The sequence below is a fragment of the Amblyomma mixtum genome, unplaced genomic scaffold (assembly GCF_055824585.1).
Source record: "Amblyomma mixtum isolate Tamu unplaced genomic scaffold, ASM5582458v1 scaffold_13, whole genome shotgun sequence".
Lineage (NCBI taxonomy): Eukaryota > Metazoa > Arthropoda > Arachnida > Ixodida > Ixodidae > Amblyomma > Amblyomma mixtum.
Window position 1 is genome coordinate 1,678,569 of NW_028317662.1, and position 16,404 is coordinate 1,694,972.

Consider the following 16,404-nt stretch of genomic DNA (forward strand, 5'->3'; position numbering starts at 1 on the left):
TGGCCAGTTCAAGTGACCATGAAGATAACCGCATCAAACTTTTTATGACAAATATCAGTTGTTTCTCTCTTTGTGGTCATGTCAATTTTTATTTCGATGGTAAAACTTGCATTATTGTTGTGAAAATTGAAAATTAAAAGGAATCCTTTTGTTTCTGACCCCACATTTAAATCTCTGATGCCGTTAAATCCCTGCAAATTCTCTATTGGCTGCCCCGCTATTTTGTTGTGAAAAGGGTACGCAGCGGCGATGCAATGCGGTTGCCATGTTGCTACCTGGAATGATGCGCAAATTGTGATGACGTCAAAATATTTGCACCGCACGCTTGACCGCTGTCCCTGTTTGATTTTGCTCGGGTCCTTCTAATTACTAACCCACTAACGTGTAATACAAGTGGCCCTGCCCACCCCCTATGCGCTGCGTTCATTATCAAAACTTGAATATCCTTCACGATGATATTCATAGAATGGTTTTTTTTTATTAGCGATGGGTGGACTAACAGCAAGAGATATTTACACTGGATTCCACATTTTGTGGCATAGCCTTTGAAAAGATCAGGCGATCAAATCCGTCTCGACAGGAACGGTAGACGGGGACAAAAGCTTCCGACAGGAACAGGGCCCAATATCAGGTCCAGACTGGTTCATTCTGCCAGTTGTCCAGGTCCACATGCTGGATGTCTTCACCGTCACAGTCCACCTTCGGATTCCTTCAGAGTGGAATAATATTGAGTTATTAGAACATGCGGCAGTGAGCAGTTAGCTGCGCTGGATATTGCAGAAAATTTGTCTTGTTTACATAAAAGAATAGCTGCTGCGACACTTACCAGCTGCTTTCACGAATCATGACGAGCGGCTGCACAAACTTGAGGTTCGAGTTGTCGCAGAGGAGGCGCGCCAGGCTGGCTTTTCGTATTTCCTCAATTTGCACTGCAAGGTAAAAGGTGAAAACTTGTGAGATCAAAGAACGCCATATGTTTGCAAGGAGTGAAAGAGTTACCAAACCCGGTATAATAAAATAGCGTTCAATTTCGTACCATGCTGGCTGAGCATCCACCATCTGAAAGTTTTTTTTTTTTTAATGCCAATACTGGCTTTTTGTAACCGGCAGGCTTGTTGCTACAAAATTATGGGTTCCCTTTGTACCCCATTACCCTGTTGCATTGATTTTCGCAACATGTTCCGTCATAATAAGTTGGCTGGAATTGTCAGTGAAAACCTTAACCAGATGTACAGTCTTTGTCAAAAGTGTAGAGCCCAAGGGGTTTGCTTCCAATTCATGCAGCGCGGCTCTTAGGCACATCTGACAGTCCTAAGAATGGGAGGATTGAGGACTTCCATTCCTCCTGCCTCCGCGAAATTAAGGTCCCTGAATATACAAGAGGAGCCGCGCAGCGGGGCTCAGAAGCAGACTGCTTGGTCTGTACACTTTTGACAAAGACTGATATAGGCTCACGACTATATGATTTTTATTCCTGTGTGAGTCCTCCCCACGTACGCGCTTTGAATGCACCGTTATGTCGTCACTCAATGTTGCACGTTCCTAGTAAGATGCACTAGTACCATGCTCTACAGTGCATGCTGGAATAGGTTGCTGACCCTTAGCGGTGCCGTCCGGTTCAGCCATCGCCTGTAATGTACCTCACTTGTGCTAGATTTCTTTGTCCAGAGCATAACATCCCAATAAAATAGGAGCGCATTTCGGTGACATACCTTGCCTTCTCGGTACGCGCATGTCGTGAATTAGTCCTACTTTTTACTTTCTTTTTCGTGCGCATGCAGCGAGCATATCGACGAAGTCACACAGCGTCAGAACGAGGTGGTAGGCAAAGAGAGCTTTCTTTACAAATATTTCTCTGTGATCTCTGCATGCTGATTCTAAATTATTTCGCTTCATTTAGTGGACTTCTTAAACGTCTAAGCGATTTTGCAGTGCGCCTCTACGAAGTGACACAAAATTACGCATAGAGGCTAATGTTGGGACAACTTTAAAGAGTGAATTTTGATAGGCGTCAGAGAACAGAAATCCACGTTCCCTAACCTGGAGCGATAGAATTCGGCAGGCCCCACATTGCAAAGCGTAATCTAGTACGCGTTGCCTTTACCAGTCAAATTTATGACGAATATTTAAGCGCTATTGAGATTAGGTTGGGAATTTTACTCAGCATCAGTCGCATTGAAAACAGGTCACGAGGAGCAACTAAATGCTTCTATAGAAAAGGCCGTAGTCCGTCATAGGCATAGAATGGGTGGTAAGAATGAGGCCACATTTCCATAAATGGTTTTTCTGTTGTATCATTAATGTAATTTTAATGCTTCAAACCTATGAAGCTGGGTTTCATCGCCTGTGCTTAGCATGTTCAATGCTGACCGATTTATTAGATAGCTGATATCTTGTTCTTTAGCGTGCGATATTAACTGTTGAAAACTGCTGTATTCCATTGTTGACTGCAGGGCTTCTTCTTTAATTCCACTAAATTATTTGGTGTATTCAGGCTCTCCTGAATCGTTTTGTTGTACACCTCGACAGAATGTGCGAAGATCAATATCTCCGATATTAAAAACAAAAACTAAAATACAGCGAAAGCAACAAACCGCTGTCGTTAGGGTCGCACTGACCTTCATTCAGGGACGACTCAAGGCCTCCGTTCTCATACCAGAAGCGGTCACCGTTTTTCAACCTGCGGAACTGTTCGCCAATGCTGCAGGCGAACGTGGGACCCAATGTTCCTCCGGCTATTGGCCGCTCGTTAACGCCGGCGGCGAACAAGTCAATGTCATCCGGGTGCCTGCGGCGGAAAGCACAGATTATGGATTCCTACCAAAACTCCCGCCGCGGTGGCTCAGCGGTTATGGTGCTCGGCTGCTGACCCGAAAGACGCGGGTTCGATCCCGGCCGCGGCGGTTGAATATCTTTGGAGGAGAAATTCTAGAGGCCCGTGTACTGTGTGATGTCAGTGCACGTTAAAGAACCCCAGGTGGTTGAAATTTCCGGAGCCCTCCACTACGGCGTCTCTCATAGTCTTAGCCGCTTTGGGACGTTAAACCCCATAAACCAAACCAAACCACACCTACCAAAACTGCTGAAAAATTCAGTGGCGGTCGGTTATCAAAATTCATCATGGAAGGCAAATCACTATTGTAGCCCATGTAGGCCTGGTACACTAGTACGATCTCGTACAAATGGTACTTGAGATTCGCAAGGCATCTACAATTGCATTACATACGCACCGCTTGAGCGCCCAATCGTGCAGAGCAAGCATCCTTTCTTTCAACAATTTCTCACGTGTTTCGGCTATTCCGCCATGTATTTCAAACACGGAAAGGTACTAGACAGATTGCTTCTTTTTTTCATGGCACTTATGCAAGGAACGAACGAGGATAGTGGCTTTTTTGCGGTTAAAAGTTGAAGAGAAACGAATGAAAGCAGCAGTCCTGGCTGATGATTCGAAGTCAGGACGAAGAAGCACTGTGCTGTCTGTTCTTAAAATCAACTTTCTAAATCCCCGTTTTGTTTGGATAAATATTCTCATTACCTGTGGCCATTTGGTGCCAAGAACTTATGTCATACATTTATCAAAGTTTATTTTATACTGTCTAAAGGTCAGTGATTTTCGCAGTTGTTTCGTAAACGATAACTACAGGAAACGACTCTTAATAAGACAATGGCACCTTTTTAGGGCATCAATGGTGCCCTATAAAGCAGTAAAAGTTTTCCCTCGAAGTGCTCCGCAAGAGGTGACTATAGTAATAGTTTAACTATTTTTCAATATACTGAAAGACACTAAATCAAGTCACGTCGCTATCCGTACTTTAATCCATAATAAAAGTAAATACGCGAACCCCCTCAATGAACTACCTGTGCCAAAGGATTGATCTTTGGAACTCCGAAGAAATGCAGAGGCTTAAGATATTTTCTAAATGTAGAGTTTCAAACAAATGTGTGGATACTTTTCAATGCTTGCACTTGTATGGATGACTGTGACCATATGACCGGAGTCAAACGTCGGAAAATAAGTGCGTCTACTTTTCTTGGAGAAAAAAACTAACGCCTTTGCCATATTTTTCAGTTGCTGGAAGCAGACTAAGTACTAAATGAATTTTTGGGTGTGCTTAAGGTTGCTGGCATGTTCAAGGAACTAAGAGAACTAAGGAACTAAGGAACTGTTCAAGGCATGTTCAAGGAACTAAGAGAGGAAAATATGCGTATATGCGTATACCAAATTGCGGGCAACACGAGTAACTAAGCTCTCATGCCATGCTCTCATGCCAGTTTTCTTCACGCCATTTCTTTTGAAATGACTGTTATTATTGCCAGTACCTCTTCCGTCGTGCCTGGCACTATTAAGGAGCCTGAGTGGCAACTCGGTTCTTTATGGTGCATATATTTATCCGGCAGATAAGGCATTAAATTCTGACTTGTTTTTCGTTCGTCGATGGTGCACGTTTGGCTTTCAGACCACCGAGTTATTGCTTCTGTTCGCCCTGAAACATCAATAGCTAAGCTTACCTGTATACTTGCGCGAAAGACTGAGCCGCCTGAGGGGACATGACATCCGCCAGTTGAGAGAAGTCGGTGATGCGTGACATGCCGCAGAACTCCCGCCAGTCATTGTAGCTGGGGATGCCGTGGTCTCGGCCGCGCTGCACGTTGAACGCCGCCAGATCCGCACCGAAACCGAAGCCCGGCGGCTCGAAAAGATGGTTGGTCAACTGGGAGAGAGGCAGACCAGGGGCTCTGTTGCAGGGTGCGTACTACATCGTTGGGCCGCTGGCTTAAAGAAAGGGTAACCTCTCAATGGGAAAGGCATAGGCTCATACACAATATTAAAAAAAGGTTAAAATATAGCGTTTGCTGAAGTAGGCTTTAACATTCGCACCTAATTCCTGTAAAAATCTAATTCTTGCCATTAATCTTATCTTTCATCCTACTTTCATTCACTAATGATTTCTGAACGGATCTGTAGTACTGCATCGCATTTATTTTGTTACGTTTTAACTAATTTCTTCCTACTGCATCTCTCTCATTTTGTCTTTGCTTTTCTTAGCTTGTTTTATATATTTTCTTGATTCCCAAGCTTTCCTTGAGTTTCTCTTTAACGGCTGTTTTCTTTTTCTTTACTCTTCCAGTAGCCTTACCTGGGGCTGCAACGTGTTTAAATTCTTAAGCGAATCAAATTTTATGGTTAGCATTACGATACTGCTAATATGAGCCAAGAGAAACTTTATTTCGGCTTAGAAAATGTAAAAAAACCGCCGTGGACTTTTCCCATGACTTCGCCGCATTCGGCTATCATCTACGCTTCGTTGTCCTCTAACCGGCGGTGGTTTTTGTAGTGATTTTCCTCTAATTCGTTTTTTTTTTCCTCGTGAGTTAAGTCCAACATTCGATGGCACCGCTGGCAGTTGCCAAACCTTGACGCCCAGCCTCGGACAAAAGACGACAGCTGAAGGTTACTTTATGAAATAACAAAGAAACCTGTGCATTTGCAAACTATAGGCAATGAAGAGGCAAGGCCTTTAATATATAGCTCTATGGAATGTCATACTCTTAGAATAGAGAAAAAAAAATAGATTTTTTAGATTGTTAGCTTTGTTTGTGTCTGCTCTAGGACTCTCCCTCTGTTACTCCCTGAAGCAATGAACACAGCCCTTTATACTCTAACAGATCATTATTCCAAATATAAATCGGGTACCGTTGCCTTCTTCTTTTAATTCTTCCTTGAGATTACGTATTTACAAGCGCTGAATCTGCTCGGTTCAAAGAAATTTTCTATCGCTTGAAAGGCATGCGGTGTTCTGAACTGTATCATTGCGCGTACTTGCTCCGACATGAAGCCGTCGTAGCTCTGTGCTGGCTGGCTGATGAGGCCGCGGTAGAACCTGTCCAGGTTATCCGGCTGCACCAGTTCAGCAGGGTTGAAAAACTGCGTCGCCAGGGGTAGCCGCTTGTGCACCGAGCCGTCCTCGTTGATGAGATCAATGTTGCCCTGCAGCCAGGAAAGGTCGATGATTTCAATATCAGGTAGGTTTCGGTACAGAGATACAACATCCATATCCCAGTGCACTGTTATCCTCCGACACTTGTTTGGCGTGTGGTCAAGCTAAATTACTAATTTGACTTAAAAGGGCATGACTGCAATTAGAAGCAGCATGGTTGACCTCTAAAAATACCATACTGAAGTTCAATGTCGTCTAGCACGTGGGAAAGGGACACAGATTTGCGTCTAAAACGCAGCAGCATTTCGGGAGGTGCTGAAGGAGCATGACTGCTCCCACAAGTGTGAAAAAAGACATAGCTGCCGCTACCAAGAAGACGATCGATTCGAGGCAAACGTCAGCAATTATGATTAGGAGGTAAAGTCGGGAACAGTGTTTTATTTTGTTCGAGATATGCTTGCAGTTTCAGTGCATCAGCATTAAATAGAAGCGAGGGTTATTACAGTTTTGTCGTCAGTGTTGTGAATAATCCTTCTCGAGATCTTTTATGTTCACTACCTTATTGTATGCAGTGGCTTAGTAGTGGAGATTTGCGACCTTCGAGAAAAGCAATTAAAGCATGAATTTGAAGCGAAAAATACGTCAGCAATGCCAGTTTCTTGATTTGCGACGAATTACGAACGCGCACATTGCCTCGGGACTCCAGTCGCTAGACCGTAGAGACACCGTGCATGGGTGGACAGAAGGCATAGTTTAAAGGCGCCAAAATTCGAAGCCATCTGTACACTGCTACTTTGGTCTACGGGAAATAGTTACACGAGCTCGAAAGTGGTTGCCAGCTTTCCACAGCGTCAATGTTTTACAGCGTAATTTTGTTTCCTTGTCATATAAAAACGTAATAACCAACGCGAACTAACTAATGCGACGGCCCACTCTATCTTATCTTAGCGTCCATTTACTGACCTGCACCAGCGAGTGTCCGTACCGGTACGAGGCTGTTGCGAAGACATTGACGATGCCGGCATTGAGCTGCGGGTCGTAACTGCCACTGTAGCCGGACGGGGTCAGCAGCAGGTCGAACTCTTTCATCAGATCGCGACCTGCAGAGCACGCACGTGAGTTCATGTTCAGTCACGAAAACGTATTGACCGCCTTATTTGCGAATCTACGCAAGGAATAACAGTAACTGCTCAAGTATTTTGTTTACATGACCGGCATGGCTTGTTAACCTCGTCATAACATCAGACTTGGAGCGGTATGCCGCCGCGCCCCTCATTCCAAAGAAAAAAATAATAATCGGCTCTACAGAAACACCATATCTTTGTTTAGGAGACTGCCATGTAATAAGATGACAGCATGAGGCATACGCCCAATAACGCGAGTGCCGCAAGCGTCCACGGAGAGTAACGTTGTAGAGTAAGCCCGGTAAAATGCACATTCGGGATTTTCTCTTCTTTTAATCTCTGTATACTGCAGCTGAAATATTCATGCCTCAAAAGAGAACCATGTAGGAGCTTTTGATTTAGGTCATTATACCAGAACGTACGCTCCGTGCGACTGACTCTTGTTTATGGGCGCTAACGATTTTGGTATTCACCACTGAGATAAAATGGTTAAGAAACCTCATATTAGCCAACTATTCTATATTACCTCTCTCGTCGCAAGTAGCTAACGTTTTATTGATTTCCTAAATATCAGCTCGAACCTGAGGCGGTCTTGAGGGGTCTGCTTAGGGTGATCAAGAACATTTTAATGTTTGTTTATATTGCTCATAGTCACATTTTTTCGTTGATTTTACAGATCAGCTGATGTTTTGTTTTTTTCTTGATCCTTGCTTTAGGCTATGTGGTAACAAAAAATATGTGTTCAACATCACATTCATAAAAATATGCCTATGGCGGTCGCCTTCTTTTGAAAAAAACCTCAAAGATTTGTGATCCTGCTTGCTTGTTGTAAAGTTTATTCTAAATATATGAGAACGACACTTAAAGGTATCGAATTTCGCGCTTCATGACACAATGTCACCGGATGTCCTTTCTACATTTAACCTATAGCACTGAAACAGTGCAGGAAAAAAGTTTACGCTTAAAATATATGTGAAAGACACTTAAAAGAATCGAATTTCGCGCTTCATGACACAATGTCACCGGATGCCCTTTCTACAGTTAACCTATAGCGCTGTAGCAGTGCAGGAAAAAAGTTTGCGCTTACTCGACTTCCTCTACTTCTTCCTAAGTATGTACAGAGGGCAAAATACATGCCTAGAACGAATTAACTGTGTGTTCCGCCGCTCCCAAAGTTGCTGCGACCAGGAAGACAAAAAATGACGATGAAATCCGATGAGCTTAACCTCACATGCTTACATCCAGATCATTTTTGACCAAATGTTGTAGCTAGAAATATAGCGTTCTCTGACCAAAAAATACCCAGAGAGTGTTCTAGAGAAGCGTTTTGCCCTCTGTACATAGTCCCCCTTCTGTGGCCAGCGAAAAATCCACCGCTCTATATGAGTGTTCGAAATGCGACTCACCGAGCAGTATAGGCAGGTACTCGTTGTAGGTGATGTGCTGAAACTCTGCGGCCACTATGCGCCTCGCCTCCTGGTAAAGGATCTCGTCCTTCCAGCCCGGGTTGAGCCGCAGCAGCTCGGCGGCTACGCGGTTGTGCTCACGCATCCATAGCGTGTGCATGGCCGTCAGACCGACTTGCTCGTTGACGCGGGCGTCGCCTGTGCGCCACCAAGGGTACATACAGTGCTATGTGAGTGCTATGTGAGGCTGTCATTGAAAGTTATCGTAAATGCCGAACGCGCGAAGGCACCAGACAAAAAAGGAAACAAAAAGACAGCCCTTGATGTTTGGAAGATATGCAGCTTTGGAACATGCTGGTAGGGGTGTTTAGTTGTTTTGAGAATAAAGGAGAACCATTGTTCAGTTATCCGTCGTTTCAAACCGAGCGCTAAATAATAATAATAACATACTGAAGTTATTAACACGAAACAGTTTTTACATAACGACTCTTTCAAAACAGGTGTTCTGACAGTTGGACTAGAGCTGTACGTCTACACTGCGAGAAGTCACGTAAAAGTTAAACGAGGAACTTAAAGAACTAATGTGCGAATAATGTGAAATCATTGCTGTTCTATTTCAAATTCATTCTACTTCCATCATAATTCTGTTATAATTATTTTGTAATTCTAATTACATTCTAATTTTAATAGATTCTTTTTCGTGCATTGTGAGTAAAAGTACTGACTTTACTTCTTGACATTTGGTATTCAGTCATCTTTTATGGCATCAGACCGTTTCGGCCAATCATGAGATTTGTAACGCCGCAGCTTTTTGGACAAGTTAGCTTTCCGTTTCCTTGAGCCACGTCACGCTTTCGCGTCAGTAAAAAATAATTATTTCTTTGCTTAGAGCTTGTCATCCAGCGTACTTGTCACCCAACAGAGGGCTGGATGACAAGCCTCTGCATCCTTGGTGATGTGGTATGCTTCTGCAAGGATGCCTTGTGAGGGCTCAGCACTTGGGCTAAAAACTGCACTTCGGCCTCATCCTCTACTTGGCACTGGTAAATTTACTTTATTCGTATAGTGAATGATGTCAGTCACCACATTTTCTTTTCACTTTTCCTCGTACTACTACAGCAAACGTTCCCTTTGAATTTTAAAGGATAATTCAAACAGAGCTTCGAATTACCAACAAAATTCAGCCAAATTATTCGCTCTACGGCCTGATTTATGACTACTTACCCCTTTCGTGAAGGTACCTCTAGCGTTCGTGATAAAAGAGAGTACGGAGCTATGTTTTTGTTTTTTGCTGCTGACTAGCATACTAGCATGAGTGCTGTCATGTGGTAAAAAAGAAAAAAAAATTAGTTTGTATATAAGAGGTAATCCCTTGGACGTCTATTTTGAATTCCATGACTTTTAAAGCGTACAACATAGAGTTGATAACTGAAATATGCCTGCAGGTCCCAAGAGCCATGAGAAATGATAAGTATACCACCTATGAACTTTTATATACTACTCCACTAGATCACATTATATTTAGAGCAAGCCGTAGTAAAGAGCTCAGTTAAAGGATGGTTATTGCAACAATGGCTGAAGGCTGTAGTAGATTAAGTGTCGGGTTAAGAAACAGACCTGCTAGAACACGGCAATAAGTTCTTAGAATTCCTGCGTCAATGGTCCTTTAAGAACTACCTAAGGGTTTAAACATCACAAAGACCAAAGCAATAATATTCCGAGCTAAAAACAGAATGGTGCGTGAAAATTTTGACCTTTGGTTAGCAAACAAAAACATTGATGTCGTGCCAGCTGTGAAATGTCTAGTGTTGTTTGAACCAAATTACTTGATTGGGATAAACATACTGAGAATATCCGCGCTAAAATAAACAAGATTAATGGCATCCTATGCCGCCAGAGGCACACACTTCCGCCTAGAGATAAAATATTAATTTACAATGCATTTATATTGTCACATATAACTTATTGTCTTATGGTCTGGGGGACAACAACCAAGCAAAACCAAATTAAAATTTTGATGGCGCAAAAACGAGGAGGAGGAGGATATACTAGAGGAAAGGCAGGGAGGTTAACCGAAAGAATTATCGGTTTGCTACCCTACACGGGGGGAACGAGCAATTAGATTAATAGCTAATGTGCCGTGGTGTACTCATACGCGTTCCTACTTTGCAAGGTTCAGTATCATGAAAATCTCAGAGTTATTCCCATTCAAGTTAATCTCTATGTATAGAAATGCTGCTTCAACTAAGAATGATCTCCTGTTATCAAGTTTCAACCTCATTCGTTCGATTCCATGATATAACACACGGAACAAAATGTCATGGTCCGTACCTTTCTGCCGCACTACATACGGTAAGCAGTCAGTGACATATAGTCTACCACACCACCTCAATATTCTGCACAAGAACAACATCATACTTGAAAAGACTTCACGGCATATATATATATATATATATATATATATATATATATATATCTTTGTGTATCTTCTTTCTACTTGACTTGTATCTCGGTTGATTATAAATGCGTTTCCTGTACATAAAAATTTTGAGCAGTTTCTTTTGTCAAATAATGTCGAGTGATAATAGAAGCATAACATCATGCAAATGTTAATGTGTATATTTTGTGACTGTATTTTCTTTTGTGCTTGTGAGTGCGCTCTTCCACTGCTGTTGTGTTAGCTGCCACGCGATACCGCCGGCTGAGGGCGCAGGGTGGCCCTCAAGCTGCACCAACGAAGCTTTTTTGCCTTGCGTCCTTTCTCCTCTGTTACTAATGTAACCTTGTGAGAGTTAATAAAGATGTATGTGTGTATGTATGTATGTATGTATTTATGTATGTATGTATGTATGTATGTATGTATGTATGTATGTATGTATGTATGTATGTATGTATGTATGTATGTATGTATGTATGTATGTATGTATGTATGTATGTATGTATGTATGTATGTATGTATGTATGTATGTATGTATGTATGTATGTATGTATGTATGTATGTATGTATGTATGTATGTATGTATGTATGTATGCATGTATGTATGTATGTATGTATGTATGTATGTATGTATGTATTTATGTATGTATGTATGTATCTATAGCAGGCTGTTATGGCCACATCACGAAAGAAATGTGGCAATGAGAAGACTAAAGTATATTTATAGTGACCATATGGCCAGACCTAGCCTCACCTCCTCGGAAGCAGACACCGTCTCCGATGCACGCCTGTACCCCTTCGGGTTGCTGGGGAAGCATCTCATTATCGCTGAAGACGGTAGACGCCAGGCGACCTGAAAAGTGCCACAAAACATTGCTCTTCGTATTGATATGCTACTTCATATCATATCTCATTTCTTTATTCTAGTTTTTCAAGCAACACAAAAAACTCAGGATGGCGAGAAAAAAGCAGTGCTCCACCACTGCTTGACAAGCCACGCCGCCCCCGAATGTTAGCAGCAGCGCATAATGCAAGAAAACAAATACATAGACATTGTCTGACGTATGAGCATTCAGGGTAGAAAATTGCAACAGCACTGGGTACTAAACAACACCTCATGACAGCAACATATAGACGAACACGTCATACATTGACAATACCTGTTGCTACTGTAGAAATAGATAGAGCACATTCTTTACTATCACAAACACCAATTCGAGCTTGGGGCTTTCCAGCAAAAAACAAAGTTTTACTTAACAGTGCTGTTAGTATACAGGTTGCGAACTGGAGACAGTGACATGGTACTAAGTTCATTACACAAAGATGTGTTTAGGAACCGAGGCAAGATAGACCAGAGCATCATGAAACCATAGTTGGTTCTGATTTGTGGGGTTGCATACGAGCCACAGCTTCTAAGGTCATAAGGTGAGTGGCGAGGTGTAAGTGTAACAAGCCTTTATAAAAGTAGGTGTCATCTTTGGATATTGTTCGCTTATAAAAGCATGCAAACCTGTAATCAAACAAGTGTCTCACAGACACAATCCTGTTCTCGCGGAAAGTTGGCGTGATTGGTAAATCATAAGGTAAATTGGCAACAGCACGAAGCATTCTTTTTTTCAAGAACAGAAAGTCCGTTAATATTCGTCACAGTCGTATTTAACCACACAAGAAAACAGTAACTGGGGCGCTATGCTGGAAGGCCCGAGTTTGCTGAAACTCGGAATCTTCCCGAGCTCTGGCGACGCCCTCAGATGAGTGAACTAATGGTAGCAGGACAAAATCCCACCCTCGTCACGCCTCAAACTTCATTGGGTTATCTGGATATATTCCGTGCTTTATCATCACATCGGGGCCACCTCATCGGCTTCTTGGGCGGTCTACAAAGAACGGGTCACGTGAGCCAACCGACGGTGCACTTTTCATTTGTGTGTCGCTCCACCAAGTGCACTGCGTGTGCAATTAGACAAACGAGGTTTGTTGAATTTTATAATGCACTTAATACACCTTTATAAGCATTTTATAGTGTGCAAGATTTGGATTTAAAGCGCTTTGGAGTGATTTATGCATTATTAAATTTTGCTTTGTACCGCGAGGGAACGCTACCAACGCCCGTCATCAGCTGACCGCCAATGGCGACGAGGTACATGTGCAACGCTGTGAAGGCTACGGAAGTAGTCCGCAAAAAAAAAATAAAGAGAGGTGTATCACTCCGCGCTGCTCTGTGGCCGTGTGGACTAACGCGTCGCTCCGGAGAGTCCAGAGGCAATGGGAGCGCGTGGGTTCAAATCCCGCATGGTGAAACATTTTTATGTCACATTTTTTTTTCATCGCAAGTTGAATTTCGCATGAGTTGAATGAGAAAAATCGTTTTTCTTCAGAATCGCTTGAATATTATGCCGTGTTCTGAAATGAACTGCATGCATCTGCTCATTACATGCATACCGCGTTAATGTGAGCTGTCCGAAATTCGTTGTCAGTGAGCTCGCACCGGCTTTTTTAGCAGTGACGGTTATCTTCCCGATTCTGCAGCATTGTGACTATACTTTTTAGATGCAAGCGAGAGGTTTGTGTGAAAGATGACATTCATTCGTCGGATTTAATTAGTTAGCACAGTGGTGAGTGCTCTGCAGTGGCCCGATTAACAAGTGGCCATCTGCAACTTTCGATTTCGCCGTTGCCGAGGGGCCCACTTTTATGCGTTGCATATTGCAATCACTCAGTTCAGCCCTTGGGCGCGGCCGGGCAGCCACCATTGACCTTGAGCGCAACCACGTGACGTGACGTGAAGACAGCCGGAGGAAAAGCTGGGCCCCAACTCGCGCGGTCGCGCGCGGCCGCAGCCACCACCTGACTCCCGCTCCTCCCGCTAGGGGCGCTGCGCCGGCGCGTGACGTCTTGCCGAGAAAGTCGAGTGCCACCAAGCAATACCTCGCCCTCAAAAAAAAAAGACCGCGCAATATGCAAAGCATTCTTGGCTTGACCAAGCTAAGCCTGGGCATCTTTCATTTTTTTTTTTTGTGGGCCTCTCTTAAGGTACCTGGCATGTTATGAATTGTTCTGTGGAACCGGTTAGCGGCTGATCCAGTCTTCGCCAAAAGAGTCTGGGACCGACTTTGGCACTGTGCTGTAGAGTAGCCCAAAGGGCTTGGGGAGAACAATTATCTTTTACTGATTGCAATGTTCAATGCATAATGTGCCTTCCTCGTGAAATAGTTGGCCTTCACCATGCCAGGGCTGGACTTCGAAGGGGCCTTTACGCCAATGTAGGTCCCGTGGACGCATCCCACGACGTCTGTGATGCCGCCGCGCAGAAGGAAACGCTCCTCAACATACGCACGCTCGGCCGCAGTCGTGGGCAAAGCGAGCCACCGCTTCTGCACAGCCGCGTCGATAAGCGCGTCGGAGACGTCCCTCACACAGCGGCTCACAGTGCTTTATTGGCGTCCAATAAAGCGGTCTGTGCCGACGCTCCCCTGGAAGCTCCCGGTCGCGAAGAACCGGAGGGCGCAGAGGACTTGCTCTTCGACCGAAAGTGAATGAAGCCCGGTACGCACTCTCCGCAGGCGTGGGTCGCCGCCTAACTATTTACCCAACCATCGTACCGATTTTTTGGAGAGGCGAAAATGTCGCTGGAATTCGTCGTCGGCCAAGGCAGTAAACGGGTCCAGCCGGCCTTACTGACATTTGCCGTCAGAGGAAGCGATTACCCAGGCTGCTGCTGCTGCCGCCATGACAGTCCCGAGATGAATTCGGGGCATTTCACCGTTCACGAGTTTAGCTCCGAGTTCACTTGTCAATCAAAACCATTGGTCACGCCCCCGGCGTGCCGTACATAAATTATATGCGTACGCGCTATGGGTGGGCCACTCCCAACATCTCTGCCGGCTACAGGTATGCTGCGCGGCTGTGCTGATTTCTGACAGACATCGACGATGTTGACCATCGAAATATAACAGGCAAAACAGACGTCATCGCTGATAAATCTAAGCACCTCTGCGAAGGACACGCAACGTGGCGAAAGCCGCCGATTTCTTCGCTCGCATACCAATATTGCACAACACTATAGCCTGTTGCAACTACGTATGACACAGCACAACGCTGAAGGCGCGTCACACCTGCTAGCAAGGCGTCAAACACGGAGCACGACGACGAACCTGTGCTTGGAGCACGTCCTACTCCAACAACATCGCATCACAGGTGTTTGGCTTGGCCGTCCTTTCATCGGTGATAAAGCTCAGCATCAATGTGTCAAACACATCTGGGATCGACAAACGATCGCTGCTCCAGACCCAGTGCAATAAAGTGTTTGTAATTTCCAGCACGCAAGCACTGCGTACTTCACAACCGTAACACCTTTCTCTGTTATAAGTCCGATTCCATTTTTACAAACAGGATCCCTCACCTGCCCGAATGATATTAATGCTATGTCCCTGCGGTATACAACGGTGATCGACGTTAGTGACCAAATCAGTCCGCAAAACCTTGAAGTGCGCGACGTTAACAAATACTACGCAGATACGCGCGCCACCCCCTTCACAGCTTTTAGTCAGCGTCTGATGACATAGGATGAGTTGTGTCGCTGGGTAGCACGCTCTTCGCATCCGCAGTGCACTACAGAGGCGTCACACGCAACAGGCATACGTAATGAATCATTGAATACAGCCAAACAGCAATTTTTTTTCTCACACCGAATCACATCCGCTCGCACGACCAATTTCTACCGCTGAGATTTGCCAAGACCGTACTAAAAGCAATGGTTGGCCATAGCGGGGTGCGGCAGCGGCCGTAGCAGCGGAGAGCTCCACCTGAGGTCACTGCAGAGAGCAGCAGTGACGCGGGGGTGCAGTGAAGTTCAGTTTTTTGCTTTTGTTTATAATGCAAGCCAGGAGATGCATGACTGTTATATTTTGATATACGACACAATAAAATATATTATCGCAATGGCCGAAAAATAAGACAGATTCAGCGTGTAGTAGTTGCCCAGTCTTTCCAATCGAAGGCAGCGCTACCGGCGGCGTGTCAGCGCAGGAGCTCTCGTTTTCGTCACGGTGGGCTGCCGCTCTAGTTCGTATGCAAGCCACGCTGCAAGCAATGGTCTCAGTATCGGCACTAGCGGCAGAAAGTGTCAAATCTTTCTTAATTTCCTAAAGCTATACTTTTCAACAACGCTCCATTGGATTCAGATTTTAAAATAAATTTGGAAATGAACAAAATGTTAGTAATATTATTTGTTGCCTTTTAACGTATTCGAGAGAAGAGAAAGGGTTGATACAAGAGTGCACCTAGTGCGCACTGTTCGTCTTCGGAAATGGAGAGACAGATAGATCCTGAAAGAGAAGACACGCCTTTGACGCGCCCGAAAAGGCGTGTCAAACAGCTGGCGGCGAGTGTGCAGATAAATAGCAGAGAAGTCACGATTTCGCGATTGCTGATATCGCGCTGATAACTTCAGGTAGCGCTGCGGCCTGGTATTGCGCAGTGCATTGTGTTTGAAGTGT

The 16,404-nt window shown here is 44.3% G+C and overlaps 1 protein-coding gene across 1 annotated transcript in view; it reads right to left on the bottom strand.

The window, feature by feature from the left end:
* Nucleotides 1–446: 446 nt before the first annotated feature.
* The window catches only part of LOC149324875 (immunomodulatory peroxidase-like), a 35,414-nt gene continuing 19,456 nt past the window's right edge, over nt 447–16,404 (bottom strand). Inside the window, exons 10-17 of the mRNA XM_089565248.1 lie at nt 11,661–11,759; nt 8,470–8,667; nt 6,903–7,039; nt 5,822–5,989; nt 4,510–4,712; nt 2,619–2,788; nt 827–929; nt 447–709 (exon numbers count right to left, since the gene is read on the bottom strand). Of these exons, the coding sequence (XP_089421374.1) occupies nt 628–709; nt 827–929; nt 2,619–2,788; nt 4,510–4,712; nt 5,822–5,989; nt 6,903–7,039; nt 8,470–8,667; nt 11,661–11,759 (1,160 nt within the window). The 3' untranslated portion in view covers nt 447–627. The remainder of the gene's footprint in view (nt 710–826; nt 930–2,618; nt 2,789–4,509; nt 4,713–5,821; nt 5,990–6,902; nt 7,040–8,469; nt 8,668–11,660; nt 11,760–16,404) is intronic.